Source organism: Vitis vinifera, chromosome 10 (genome assembly GCF_030704535.1).
Source record: "Vitis vinifera cultivar Pinot Noir 40024 chromosome 10, ASM3070453v1".
In the NCBI taxonomy this organism is placed as follows: domain Eukaryota; kingdom Viridiplantae; phylum Streptophyta; class Magnoliopsida; order Vitales; family Vitaceae; genus Vitis; species Vitis vinifera.
Window position 1 is genome coordinate 12,844,137 of NC_081814.1, and position 15,407 is coordinate 12,859,543.

At 35.8% G+C, this 15,407-nt stretch overlaps 1 protein-coding gene across 2 annotated transcripts in view; it reads left to right on the forward strand.

Annotated features, from left to right (window-relative positions):
* The window catches only part of LOC100246392 (ABC transporter C family member 12), a 58,002-nt gene that overhangs the window by 26,905 nt on the left and 15,690 nt on the right, over positions 1–15,407 (forward strand). For both annotated transcript variants that reach the window (XM_002281034.4, XM_010657405.3), the window contains exons 13-15: positions 7,168–7,302; positions 10,529–10,635; positions 10,733–10,826. In XM_002281034.4, the coding sequence (XP_002281070.1) occupies positions 7,168–7,302; positions 10,529–10,635; positions 10,733–10,826 (336 nt within the window). The remainder of the gene's footprint in view (positions 1–7,167; positions 7,303–10,528; positions 10,636–10,732; positions 10,827–15,407) is intronic.

Sequence of the window (15,407 nt, forward strand, 5' to 3'; positions counted from 1 at the left end):
TCGTTGGAAGTCTCGTAGGCCCACGATGTTCCATCCGATGACTCTTCCTCAAATCTGGGCACTCAAACGGTAGAGGGTGAAGGCTAAGGCTTTCTCTCTGGAATTTTGAAAATGGTGTAAGAAAACTAAAACCCTAACCCATAAGAAGGTATTTATAGGGTTCCTAATGGGCATAAGTAACTCGAGTCCATCATAAGCTTGGGTCACTTAATCTAGTCTTAATTGATTAATTAACCTAAGGGTTGTCCAATTAATCAATTAGCCTAATTCAAAGATACCGTTCATTAACTCCTATGCAACCTTACGAAATTATCAAAACACCCTTATGCACATAAGTGAACCAAAAGTCAATCCAAACCCTTATAAACCATGTCATTAAGGTATATGAGCTTAAGTAGAGACCCCTAGGACTCATAGGATAATATCAACTCCCTCAAAATCTAATTCTGAAGTTGATTTAACATCTCACGATAGAGAATCAACTGCATACCAGTACCCTATGTATATAATAACAAGATACCAAGTGCTCAGGTCCGTGACTTGCTATCCGTTGCATATTGTCTCCCTATGAACTGGTGTTCGTAATTTAATGAGGTGAAAGCTATTAGCCTCTCAAGATTACCTCTACTATCCTTGAGTTCCAAATCCTCATTTGTTGTGATTAGTTGACATGTCCTACCTCACTAAGAGCTAATGTCAAGTTTCAGTTAAAAAACTACTATGTCTATAGTGTACATGAACATACCTCCTTAGAATCACTCAGGGGGACACACTGTCTCGATTCTACTATGACCCTAGTAGTTTCTTTCCTTTAGGAAGTTCTACAATCTCCCATGTGTTGTTTTTCTCTAGAACACTCATTTCATCACTCATGGCTTTTCTCCAATTCTCATCCCTAAGTGCCTCTTGGACTATTTTTGGGATTTCAATGGGATTTAGTTGTGTAAGGAAAGCTTGGTGTCATGGCGACAATTTATGAAATTAAATTAAATTAGAAATGGGATGTTGGGTATACTTTCTAGGCCCTTTTCTAAGGGCAATGGATAAGTGTAAATCTTGAACAACCGGAGATGGTGTAGATGATGAAAATAAATGTAAAGTTAAAGTTTTAGTTGCTGTTAGAGGATCGTATTCTTGGAATTGCACAAGTTTAGGTATGTGTAGCTTCCTTCTTGAGTAAACCTATAGTGGTGGGGTGATTGAAAGACCAATTTTCTCTCAAATTTCACCATTAGACTTTGACATGGGAGGTATAGGTGGGTCGGAGTTGGTTAGTTGAGAGTTAGTGGTATCAATAGTGCTTATATGTGAAGTATTAGGTAGGTCAAGGAATGACAAATCTTCCTTGTCTTTCATCAAAGTCTCCCCTTGAAGATAAGGAATAGGGAAAAAGGACTTTTGTTCCACAAATGTAACATCCATAGAGGTGAAATATTTTCTTATGGTTGAGTGATAGCATTTGTACCTTTTTTTTTTTGGTTTATGAATACCCTACAAAAATGCATTGGAGAGCATGTGGATTGAGTTTGTTGAGGTATTGACCATGGGTATGAACAAAGGACACATAACTAAACACTTTAGGAGATAGTTTGCAAAATCCTTGAAAGTTAGGAAAAAACTTAGAGAAAATAGTCATTGAACTTTTGTGACCTAAGACCCTAGAGGGAAGCTAGTTTATTAAGTGGGTAGCAGTCAAAACTGCCTTTCCCATTATGACTTACAAATATTTTTTTAAAACAACAAGGGTCAAGTGACTTCTAGTAGGTGTCGATTTTTTCATTCAACAATGCCATTTTGCTGTGGGGTATCTGTGCAAGTGGACTGGTGAATAATGTTCTCTTTTTGAAGGAATGGGGATAGTATTGGATTGAAATATTCCCTCCCATTATCAGACCTAATAGTTTTAATTTGGACCCCAAATTGGTTGCTAATCATTTTGTGAAAAATATGAAACACACTGCTCACATTGGATTTATTTTTCAGAAGAAAGGTCAAGTCACTCTAGAACAATGATCAATAAAGAACACAAAACACCATGCCTCTAAAATATTTGGAATTCAAGGGGCCCCCAAACATCAGTATGAATTAATGCAAAAGGGGTATAAGACTTTCTATTACTCAAAGGAAAGGACACATGATGGTGTTTGGCCAATTCATAAGTCTCACAATAACTATTAACATCCAAATGTTTAAGTAATAAAGAAAATATTTTCTTCAATAAAGAAAAAGGTGGATATCCTAAACGGAGATAATAAAGCCAAATTTGGTCTTTACTAGGTGAAGATGTTGAAAGATGTGAAAGAGGTTATCAATCACCATTGCCACTACTAGTTTCAAGGAAGTAGAGGCCCCCCTCCCCCCAACTCCTTAGCATGCCCCATCATTGCCTGTGTAATCTGGTCCTGAAAAACACAATAGGATGGATAGACAATAGGTTGACTGAAAGTTTAGGAATGTGTAATATAAATTTGTGTAAGAGAGGGTGTGAGATTAATGGTTCCTTGTCCAGCAATGGCTGCAAGCGAGCCATCAACAACCTTGATTTTTTTGTATTCAGAGCATGGGTTATATGTAGTGAAACGGGTAAAGAAATGGCTCATGTGGTCTATGGCACCTAAATCGATGATCCAAGGCCTAAAAAAACAATCTTTTGAGACACTAAGAGAAAGAGAAATGGGATAGTTACTTGACTGTGCCAAAGAGCAGGAAGCACTTGGCTTGTCTGGTAAAAAGAGAAGGGTTCAAAGTCTTTCAATCTCATCCTTGTTGAAACCACCATTGTTGAAGTAGTTGAAGCAGTTGAAGCAACATCATCATCATAATAAGCCATATTAGCTTGCCCTCCTTGCTCAGCACTTTGGTTTCCAGTGCCTCTACCAAAGGGTTGAGGTTTGCCATAAAGTTTCTAGCAAGTTTCTTTGGTGTGTCGTGGCTTCTTATAGTAATTACACTATAAGCTATCTTTGTTGTTGGATGGTCAAGGCCCCTCATTTTTTCTAGAATCTACATTGTTGTTGCTGCCATTATTTTTAATTAGCAGTACACTAGAAGGAGCTGTTATAGCAAAGGCTAAACTTTCAGAAGTTAGATTATCAAACATCACTATCCGCCGTCCTTCTTTAGCTCATTTGAGTGAGAAGACTTCATTAGGGGTGGCCAAGATTCCTTGCCAAGAACTTGGACATGTACTTGATCAAATTCTACATTAGGGCCAACAAGAAAGTAAAAAAATCTCTCATGTTCGCCAAACAACTGCAATAGGATATCTTCGCTACACTTCGTCTTGAAATTCGTAGTAATATAATTCAAGCCACAATCCTTTCATGATATTATAATATTCAATCATAGATAAATTACATGGTTTTATGGTTGTAATCTTTGTTTTGATCTCATAAATTTAAGCTACATCATGCACTTTTGAATATGTTTGTCGAACAGCCTCCCTTATCACTCATGCAATAGTGAGCAGCATGTAAAGCCCACTGATCTCTGATTGTATAGAGTTCCAAAGCCATGACATGATCATGGAATTTGTCTCATCCCATGCACCAAATCTAGGATCATCTTTGCCCATCTGGATTGATCAAGTGACCTAATTTCCTTTTGCCTTTCAAGAACGTTTTCACCAGCTGTGACCAAACCAAATAATTTCAACCACTTCATCGAAACGATACCTAAAGGTCTTGGTATTCTCTTGATGTTAGAGGTTGGATGTTGACATTTGAAACAGGGACTGTAGAGATTGCTTCTAATGTTTCAAACATGATTGATGGTAGGAATGTGGAAGGAAACAAAAAAAGGAAACTGGTATTCTCCGGCAAAGAAGGTTGCGCAATCTAAAAAAAAATTCCAACTGCAATGAAGGCCAAAAGTTTTCCTACAGATCTGATACATAATGATGAAGATGAATAACACATCTTATTTCTGAATGAATTAGTACATGATATATAGGACTTCTCAACACTAAAAGGGAAAGAATTGCCATTCACTAATTGTACAATTCCTTAAATTCAGAGATTAGATTACTTAGATTTACAGTAAAGGAAAAAAACATCACAATATTAGCAATAACAATCAACTTTTTCTAGCTTAACCTTATTACATACAAGAGCAATTAGAAAATATGTAGCAATTATTGGAACTGCATCTCTGTTGCATAACACCTTTACCAACATTATCATGTGTCCCACAATTATCATAGGTAAATGGCAAAAGCTAAGGAGATTTGCCTTAAGAACTTCTACATATCAAACATTTTCTAATTTGGAAATGCCTGGGGCTTGTACAGAACTACTAGCTAATACATTTTATATAATACCACCACCACCAAAGTAGCAGTCTTATAATTGAAGTTATTAGGAGAACAAATAGGGGCTTGTCACTTGCGATGTGCATAGACAAATCATTATCAAAGTACGATTTTTTTTACTTAATGGGACAGTATGAACCACTAGAAGCTTTAGATCTTCTTTCTTAACCCAAAAAAAGCCTCTTCTAGGTAGAATATGTCTCATTCTAGTCTTGCTCTTGGTTAATATGGGAGCTTTAGAAACCTAGTTAAAGTCCTTGAGTTGCTCAAGCTTATGAGTATCCAAACTGTAAGTGTTTCAACCAATTACTTAATTTGCTCACAGAGGTTCTCTAGCTGAGTCTAGACAAATCTTTCACTTTTTTGCTTGCCTTGAGATCTCATAGAAGCTCATGTCACTTATTTCTTATGTGGGGCATCATCCCAGAAGATATTATTTTTGCAATGGGAAGTTCCTTCACAAGAAAGAAGCGTGGCTTTTGGCTCCAAGGTAGTGGTCAGCTCATTTACCCTCTAGCTTGCCTATCTCCAAAGTTTATTCAACTTTCTAGTGTCATCACATAAGTTTTCGAAAACCTCACTTCTAAATTGGAAGTTTCCTTTGAGTATTTTAAACTCTACTTCAAGAATTTTTAATACTAACAACAAACTATTTCTTTTTCCTAAAACTAATATCTAAACATTGCCTTCTTATGTTTTGGCTGAACCATGAGAGTCAACAATTCATTGTCTACTTTCAAAGTAGTGCTTTCATGATCACAAACCCTAAACTTCTTGTTAAGCACTTTCCATTGTTTCAACTTTGGACTTTCTTTTTATAGCTTGGTTTGAGCTGCATTATATCCATCCTTGTACCCTTTTGAGTGTGGCTCACTCAAATTATGAGACACCGGATCCATAGCAATAGGGTTAATAATCATAATAATGGTTGTCAATGTTATATAGTTGATAGTTGCATCATTCTAAGCTTAGCTATTGGACTCGTCTGATTCAGATATGATTGCTCCATGTTTCATTCATTTTCTCGACCTTTCTTTTACTTTCTTGCTAGTGCAATCACTAGCATTGTTACCATAGCCTCAACATTTTAAACACTAAATGACATTTCTTTATTTTCTTTCATATTTCATTTTTTCTCATTGAACCTAATTTGTGGAGTGACTCTCCTTTTAGGATTTTCACTATTTATAGAATTATAACCTTTTTTATTTCTAAGGGTCTAGATGTACTAAAAATAAAGTACATGCTATTTAACAAGATTATGATACACTCATAGACACATAGACATGTTATCATATATTTAAGTGTTATGATACATGAACTCTTTGACATCATTTAGTGTAGTTGTGTCGATATGACTTGAAATTCATGTGGATATGAGATTCTTGTTAGATGTATCTCTTTTACTTAGAATATAGTTGTTTGGTTTTTTTCTTAATAGATGGTTAAATAGAGGAAAGAGAAGAGTTTGCTAGAAAATAATTTTTAATGACCAATTGAAGGCCTAAGGGCATAAGATAAAGGTGTTCAAGCTCTTAAGTGGCAAACTATTGGCTTTTTCACTTAATTTAATGAAGTGAAAAAATGGTTTTGATAGAGAAAAATAGGGATAGCAAAGAAAAATGGGGGAGTTTTTATATAACGATTCGCTCCCTCCCATGTAAATATCCCACATCGGATAGGGGAAAATATTTTTAACACTATTTATGTATGGGCTCTTCTTAATCATATAAACACATTTTAAAGCCATAAAGGCTCATTGAGCCCAAAGCAAACAATATCTACATGGGAGAGAATGGGTCATTACAAATGGTATTAGAATCGATTCCCTACCTCAATGTGATAATTTGTTTGACCTTGCAAGGAGTGTCTGTCTGTTTGTCCCCACAATCTTGTGGGATACGATGAGAATGTCATGTGCTACATGGGAGGTGATTATGATATCCCACATTGGATATGAGAAAAACTTTTTGACACTATATATATGTGTGCTCCTCTTAATCATGTAGACACATTTTAAAGTTGTGAGGACCTATTGGATGCAAAGAAGATAATATCTACATAGGAGGGCATGTGTCATTACAATTCATATCCTTTTGTTAGCTTTGTGTACATTGTGAACCAAATCCAAATAATTTAAGTTTTTAGAAAAATTGGTAGTCTAACATCCTATTAGAGATAGCAATCTCAAGTGCAAGTCTCTCCTAATATTGTTTCCTTTTCTATTTATATACTATTACCACTACTAATGTGTTTGTCCATGTGTGGGTATGGAGCTTCATATGAGGATGGTATTAGCTTGATATATATTGGGGCTCATATGCTGACAACTTAAACTTTTAGGAAAGTTGATAGTTTAAGATTTTTTATTTTGATTATTTTCTAATTGATTTTTTTTTCTTTTATTTTGCTGCATCAAAACACCCAGATTCACTATTGAGATTTTTTTTTTTTAATAAGCCCTTGTATCCTAAAATATGAGCATGTGAAAAATTAGACACCTAGACACACATTTGCACCCAACACCGACGCCCAAATCTATCCCACAATAGGTATGGTGAAATAGCCAACAGAATACTTGAAAATTGTAAATTGAAGATTAGTGTGGTTAGAGGTAAAATGATGTGTCGCATCATTATGCTTATTATTGGTAGCAAATCTGGTTTAAAATTTCCTTATTATTCTCTACATTTGATTCAAGTTCAACAAGCAAAAAATAAAAATAAAAGGATAAATGAGCTACTATTGGTTTGCATTTTTGTTTAAAGGAAATGCCAATATACTATCTATTTCTGTTGCCATATCATTTGAGGAGTTAAAGTGAGCTTATAACTAAATGTACCTTTTACTTTGCTCAGCAAATATGTCAACAACTACATGCTTTATGGTCTGCTCCATTTCGTATCATCATCGCTATGGTTCTTCTTTATCAGCAATTAGGGGTTGCTTCCCTCCTTGGTTCATTGATGCTACTTCTCATGCTCCCGATACAGGTATGTGAATTTTTAATTCCTTCTCCTCATTGGTTGAAGTTGGGTTTGTTTTGATATTAGATTGTACACAATTAATTCCCTCATGTTTTCATTTAATATCTTCATATTTTCTTTTTTGTGGTGAATATATCTATATTAAATGTATGGATTGCATCTTCTCAACTTAGCCAAAAGCTGCCAGCCATTAACCTTTTCCTACTGTTTTATACCTTAGAGTCATATGTTATGCCATAGTGTAACTTCAAAATTTTTAGGTTTCATGATCTTCAAGATTTGACTGAAGGTATTATGCTACTTGAAAACCTAATGCACCCATTTTCTATCCTTGTGTTCTGTACCATCAGTAATAAAGATATAATCCTAAATACAACTCATTCCAGTTTATGGACTTCATTCTCTATCCTTCATGCATTTTCAGTCCAAGTCTTGATAGGGACCTAACATCCTTGCATACGGTAGTGTTTGTGATATCCCACATCAATAGGGAAAAAAGTTCTTAATTCTATATATATATGAACTCCTTTTAACCCTGTAAACACATTTTTAAAGCTACAAGGGCCTTTTAGGTCCAGAGTGGATAATATTTAAATAGTTGGAGTGAGTCATTAAAAATGGTATCAGAGTTAATCTCCAACCCTAGTGTGGGAGTTTGTTTAGCCCCATAAGGGATATCTGTTTGTTTGACCCTACGATCCGTTAGGACACAGTGAATACGATGAGGACGTTATGTCTGCATGTGATTATGATATTCCACATCAAATAGGGAAAAAGGTTAAAAACAAACACTATATATGTATGAACTCCTTTTAACCTTGTAGATGTATTTTAAAGTCGTAAAGGTCTCTCAGGCCCAAAACAAACAATATCCACATGATTGGGAGTAAGTCGTTACAAACTACCCTTTGTTGGCAACAATCATTTCTTCACCCTTTCAAATAATGTCTCCTCACACAAAGACAAAATAAAGAATCCATCCCTCAACTGTTTCACAAACACAAAATGATTTTCTTTGACTATTGTAAACCTATAGGTCATAATAGTTTGATGAAATCTAATATGCTATTGTCTAAATGATTATTTTAGCCCATTAATGGACCTTTGGAACTTGCAAACTTTGTGCCCATCCCCATTCACTATGAAATCAAATGGTGGATCCATGTAGATCTCCTCACTTGGTTCTCCATTAAGAAATGTACTTTTAACATCCATTTAGCATAATTCTTGATCCAAATGTGTGATAAGGACTAGAATAAGGTAAATTAAGGCAAAACTCACTACTGGTGAAAAGGTTTCCTCATAGCGCACACACTCTCTTTGAGGGTATCCTTTCACCATAAGACACATCTTTATTAAACCATCTACCTAACGTTTGATCTTGGGAACCCACTTTTTTCCAATGGTCTTATACCCTAGTGGAAGATCAACTAACTTCAAAACAATGTTCTTCCTCATAAACTCTATTTCCTATATCATTGTAGCCCTCCATTTTTCACAAGCAGGGAATGAGAGAGTCTCTTATAACTTTTGGGTTCAATATCATCTTCTAGAGCACACACAAAAACTTCCCCATTTATCTCATTACAACTTTGAGGGATAGTTCCACATTTGCTTCTACGCACTATTGGATCTTATGAATCAATATTTTACTAGTGCACTCCCACTCAATGGTGCTTTCCCACTGGGTGGTAGGTCAACATTTAAAGGTATACTCTTATTAGCTAGGAAGTTGACTTCGATATCCTTAGTAGGATTTAGAGTGCCTTCCTCTAATTAAACAGTCTCAAACAAGTTAAGATTTTGATTCAATTCCCCATTTATTTGAAAAATCATCCTCTAGGAAGACATCGTGACTCAATTTCATTTAAACTCACATTGATTGTTTACCAAGCATCATATAACCCTTTGATTTATTAGAATATCTAATAAAGATGCACTTGCTTTGGTTCAAGATGTAGGAAGCAGTCAAAATAACATCCCCTCATTATGATATTAGATTTTTAGCTTGCACCGTCATCAAGCAACCCCATATCTAAAAGCATGTGGTTCTTCCATTCCACTACATCATTTTGTTTTGTAAATCCTTGAAATTATTAATTGTCTTTGATTCCCTTTTCATCGTATAGATTATTAAAATTCTCAGATAGATGCTCACATCACAATCTATCCTTAGTGTTTTAATAGTTTTTTTTTTGGATTCTCTACCATGTTGATAGAAGTCTAAAGCAATCAAAAGCTTATGAATTGTGAGAGATCAAATAGACATAACCTTGACGTGTATAGTCATCCATAAATATGATGAAGTAATAGGCACCCTACCTTCCTCTCACATTCATTGGGTCAAACATGTCAAAATGCATTAGTTGTAAAGAAAAATATTTGCTTGTGGCTTTTTTGAAAGGCTTCCTAGGCCCCAGATGTCTGAATGTAACATTCTTACATAAGAATAAGGAAAAGTGCTACAACAGAGCATTTTTCCACCAATTACACAACAACATAAGAATAAATTGAACCAATTAATTAGTTAGGTCAAGAATATCTATTATCTAGTTCAAAGCTTGTACGAAACTCTAAGGAGCCTTTTACTTATAATCTCAGAGGGATAGGGTCCGTTGGTTCTAGGATCAGACCTAGATCCTTACCCTCATCTGACAACCCTCTTGTCAGATAGAGAAGCAGGAGCAGAGCTTTAATCTCACTAGTCTGCCCACTCTGGGCTACTTAGATAATAAACTCTATCAAAAAATAGAAACACGGGATGGAGATCAACGTCTTTAGCAAGGAACCACTTAGACAATAATTGATATGTTCTTTATACTTTGCAAGCAAATTTAGGATGCCTCATTTCCCTTTGATAGTGCTGAGAAAACAGTGGCAATGAATAAAAGCCAATGGCATAGATGGAGGCCAGAATGTGAACCACAATAAAAGTCAAGAGAGGAAAATGAATAAGAAATTCTTAAAAGCGAAAAGGCCTAGAAAAGTCTAAATTGACTAGAAGATAAGACTGTCAGACCTCATTTTTTATTTATCCTAAGGTTTTAGAAATTATCCACCTGATTCTGAAGTTAAGGAATACATTTACTAATCAATAGATTTGATATGTCCGGATATCATCATTCATTGTGTTGTTTAATGTCTATGATGAAAGTTGTGATTTATCTTTTTAATTGATCATCTCTTGTATAATTTCACCTTCTCATGCATTTAAATTATTTTGTCAAAACAGACATTTATCATTAGCAAAATGCGAAAATTGTCCAAGGAAGGATTGCAACGAACTGACAAGAGAGTCAGCCTCATGAATGAAATTTTGGCTGCCATGGACACTGTGAAGTATGGTTCAATTTGATTAAGGATTTTTCTTATACTTATGTGAAATTTTAGGCGTTAACAGTTGCAATTCTGAATGGATTTGCTAAATATGTTTCAGATGTTATGCATGGGAAAAGAGTTTCCAGTCTAAAGTTCAAAGCATGCGGAATGATGAATTGTCTTGGTTTCGTAAAGCACAACTGCTATCAGCTGTAAGGAACAAAATATACAGAAATTATCTTCTTATCGTTATATTACAAATGCTAATAGAACATGATGTGATGTTGATAATTGCTACATTTAATTTCATCCTGGTTTTTTCATTGGACTTTATTGATAGTGATTAACTATGTAGTTTCCATATGCGAGTTGTTGTTGTTGGAAAACCAAAACTAATATGGAAAGAAATAACTTTGTAAAGCTGTAAATTATTTATTAGTTGTTAATCTTTGTATTTTTAGGAAAGTAATTGTTAGGAGTTGTTCTTTCCTTTTAATCAGTGATTTAGTTTCCTAATTTGAAGGATTTGTATATGTTGTAAACTCTATAAAAGAATAATTTCAATGAAAGAAAATTATTCCCGTGAAACCCTATTCTTCAGCTTGGTATCAGAGATAGCAATTTGCTTGCCAAAATCCTCATTCTTCCTCTCTTTCAATCCCTATTCTCTGAAACCATGTCGGATATTTCAAACGAGTCCACTACTGTTCCTCAACCTTCTCTGAACAATCCTATCATCACTGATTCTTCAAAAATCAGTCCTACCACCTCGGAATCTCACTCTATCCAAATCACCACGATTCGCTTGAATGGTGACAACTTTCTGAGATGGTTTCAATCAGTTCGGATGTATATCAGAGGACGTGGAAAGATGGGCTACCTGACGGGTGAAAAGAAGGCTCTTGCAGTGGATGATCCGAACTATGCTATATAAGATGTTGAGAATTCCATGGTGATGACATGGCTTGTGAATTCTATGGAAAAAGACATTAGCTCTAATTACATGTGCTATCCAACAGCACAAGAGCTTTGGGAGAATGTAAATCAGATGTATTCTGATTTAGGGAATCAATCACAGATCTTTGAATTAACCCTCAAACTTGGTGAGATACGACAAGAGGAGGACAACGTCGCAAAGTACTTCAACTCCTTGAAGCGGATCTGGCAAGACCTTGACCTCTTCAACACCTATGAGTGGAAATATGCCGAGGATGGACTTCATCATAAGAAGACCATGGAAGACAATCGGATCTTCAAGTTCTTGGTTGTCCTTAATGTCGAGTTTGATGAGGTAAGAGGGAGAATAATTGGAAGACAACCCTTGCCTTCAATTGGTGAAGTTTTTTCAGAAGTTAGAAGAAAAGAGAGTCAGAGGAATGTGATGCTGGGCAAAAAGGGCCCTGGAGTTGCTATTGAAGGTTCAACCTTGGTTACCACGGGTGGAGGCTATAATAAAGCTGCTGCGTTTCAGCGCAAATCAGATGAAAGACCACGGGTTTGGTGTGATTTTTGCAACAAAGCCATACTCGTGAGAACTGTTGGAAAATCCATGGGAAACCTGCAAATTGGAAAGGAAAAACAGGTGACAAACCAAGCCGAGCCATTATTCCTACTGCTAATGAGGCTGAGACCAACCCCTTCACCATTGAGCAAATGGAGCATCTTCTTGCACTGCTGAAATCCAACTTGACATCCGGTACTTCTAGTGTTTCTTTGGCACACACAGGTAATGAATTATATGCTCCATCTTGTCGTTTTAAATCTACTCCATGGATAATCGATTCTAGAGCATCCGACCACATGACCAATTCCTCAAACATGTTTGAATCCTATTCACCTTGTCCTGGAAATAAAAAGGTTCGGATAGATGATGGTAATTTCTCACCTATTGCAAGAAAAGGTCTAATAAAAATCTCTGAGGGAATAGATCTTAAATCTGTTCTCCATGTTTCTAAACTTACTTGTAATCTATTGTCTGTTAGCAAATTATCTAGAGATTCTAATTGTTGTGTTATCTTCTATGAATCCCATTGTATTTTTCAGGATTAGAGCTCGGGGAAGACGATTGGCAATGCTAGGATGATCAGTGGTCTCTATTATTTTGAGGATAATTTACCTAGTAATAAAATTGCTCAAGGACTAAGTAGTATTAGTTCTCTTTCTGTTCGTGATCAAATAATGGTTTGGCATTGCAGGTTAGGCCATCCTAGTTTCTCTTATTTAAAACATTTATTTCCAGTGTTATTTCAAAAGGTTGATCCTTTATCATTTCAATGTGAAAGTTGTTTATTGGCAAAGAGCCAACGAAAAACTTACATTCCAAAACCCTACTATGCATCAAAACCATTTTATCTTTTTCATAGTGATGTATGGGGACCTTCAAAAGTAACCACAATTTCAGGAAAAAAATGGTTTGTGACCTTTATAGACGACCATACACGTCTTTGTTGGGTATATTTAATGAGGGAAAAATCTGAAGTCGAAAAGATTTTTAAAGAATTTTACAGAATGATTGAAAACCAATTTTAAACAAAAATCAGTATTTTGAGATATGATAATGGGACTGAGTACTTTAATAAAGTTTTGGAAACCTTTTCAAACGAGAAAGGAATTTTACATCAATCCTCGTGTTCTGATACCCCTGAACAGAATGGAATAGTTGAACGTAAAAATAAACACTTGTTAGAAGTAGCACGGGCTATGATGTTTTACATGAATATTCCAAAATACTTATGGGGGGATGTCATACTAACTGCTTCATATCTAATCAACAGGATGCCTACAAAAATTTTGTAGTATACCACTCCTTTGGAGTGCTTGAAAAAGGTATTTACAGAATCTCGAATTAATTCTGAATTACCCTTGAAAATATTTTGTTGCACTGCATATGTACACATTCCAAAAAGGTCAAGATCTAAGTTAGACCCAAGAGCAGAAAAATGTGTTTTTGTAGGATATACTCCTAATAAAAAGGGTTACAAATGTTTTAATCCCCTTACAAAACGTTTTTACTTAACTATGGATGTTTCCTTTATGGAAAATGTCCCATATTTTACCAAAAATTTACTTCAGGGGAGAAATTAGTGGAACCAAATTTTTGGGAAATTGTTGAACCTTTGCCTAGTGTAATTCTTGATATCTCCCTTGAAAAAGAAAATAAGGAAACTAAGCCTACTGAATCCGAATATGAAATTGGTCTGTCAAAAGAAGAAATACTACGAATGAAAAAAAATAGAAACAATCTTGAGTTTGTGGTTTATTTAAGGAAAAAAGTCCTTGGAAGAAGTAAAGACCAGCCGATCATCCCAGCACATGGTCAACCGAAAGCCCTAGGCAATGGCTCTTTAAATGTCTCAGGTAACCCTCTTTCTATTCCTACTCATATACATGCTTCTTCTTCTTCTGTTACTGATCTAAGTTTACCATCACACTTTGGTCCAAGTCCAGAAATATCCGCACCCGAACCCGGTTTAAGATTAGCCCCAATTGTTCTTGCACAGGACCTTGACCTTGATCTCCCTATTGCTCTTAGAAAGGGAACCCGAGCCTGCACTAAACATCCCATTGCCAAATATATCTCCTATAGTAACCTTTCTGACAACTATAGAGCATTCACTACAAATATTTCAAAACTTGTGGTACCTAGAAATATTCAAGAAGCACTAGATGAACCGAGTTGGAAATTGGCAGTGTTTGAGGAAATGAATGCCTTAAAAAAGAATGGCACTTGGGACGTTGTAGATTTACCAAGGGAAAAAAAAGTTGTAGGGTGCAAATGGGTGTTTACAATAAAGAGTAAAGCATATGGAAGTGTTGAGAGATACAAAGCCAGACTTGTGGCAAAGGGTTTTACTCAAACTTATAGGATAGACTACCAAGAGACTTTCGCCTCCTTAGCTAAAATAAACTCGATTAGAGTTTTGTTGTCCTTTGCAGTAAATTCCAATTGGCCCTTACACCAATTGGATGTTAAAAATGCCTTTCTTAATGGAGACCTAGAGGAGGAAGTGTTCATGAGTCCTCCACCAGGTTTTGAAGAAAGTTTTGGAGTTGGAAAAGTGTGCAAATTGAAGAAGTCCTTATACGGACTTAAGCAGTCGCCTAGAGCTTGGTTTGAGCGCTTTGGCAAAGTAATAAAGCATTATGGATATACTCAAAGTCAAGCTAATCACACGATGTTCTACAAACATTCAAATGAAGGTAAAGTAGTCATCTTAATTGTGTATGTTGACGATATTGTGTTAACTGTGGATGATTGCAATGACCTAGAGAAGCTAAAGGGGGAACTTGCTGAGGAATTTGAGGTTAAGGACCTGGGGGCATTAAAATACTTTCTTGGGATGGAGTTTGCTAGGTCCAAAGAAGGTATCTTTTTAAATCAACGGAAGTATGTTCTTGATCTTCTTGATGAGACAAGTATGTTAGGATGTAAGCCTGCTGAAACACCTATAGAGCTGAATGTAAAACTGAAACCTACAAAAGCCAAGAATGTGAAGGACCGGGATCTTTATCAGAGACTTGTTGGGAGATTGATTTACCTATCCCATACACGCCCTGACATAGCATTCTCAGTGAGTATGGTTAGTCAGTTTATGCATGCGCCTGGACCAGAGCATTTTGAAGCTGTTTACAGGATTCTAAGGTATCTAAAGGGGACACCAGGTAAAAGTCTTTTGTTCAAGTCACGAGGACACCTACAAATTGAAACCTACACCAATGCAGACTGGGCTGGAAGCATAGTGGATCGAAGGTCCACCTCTAGGTACTGTTCATTTGTAGGTGGCAACTTGGTT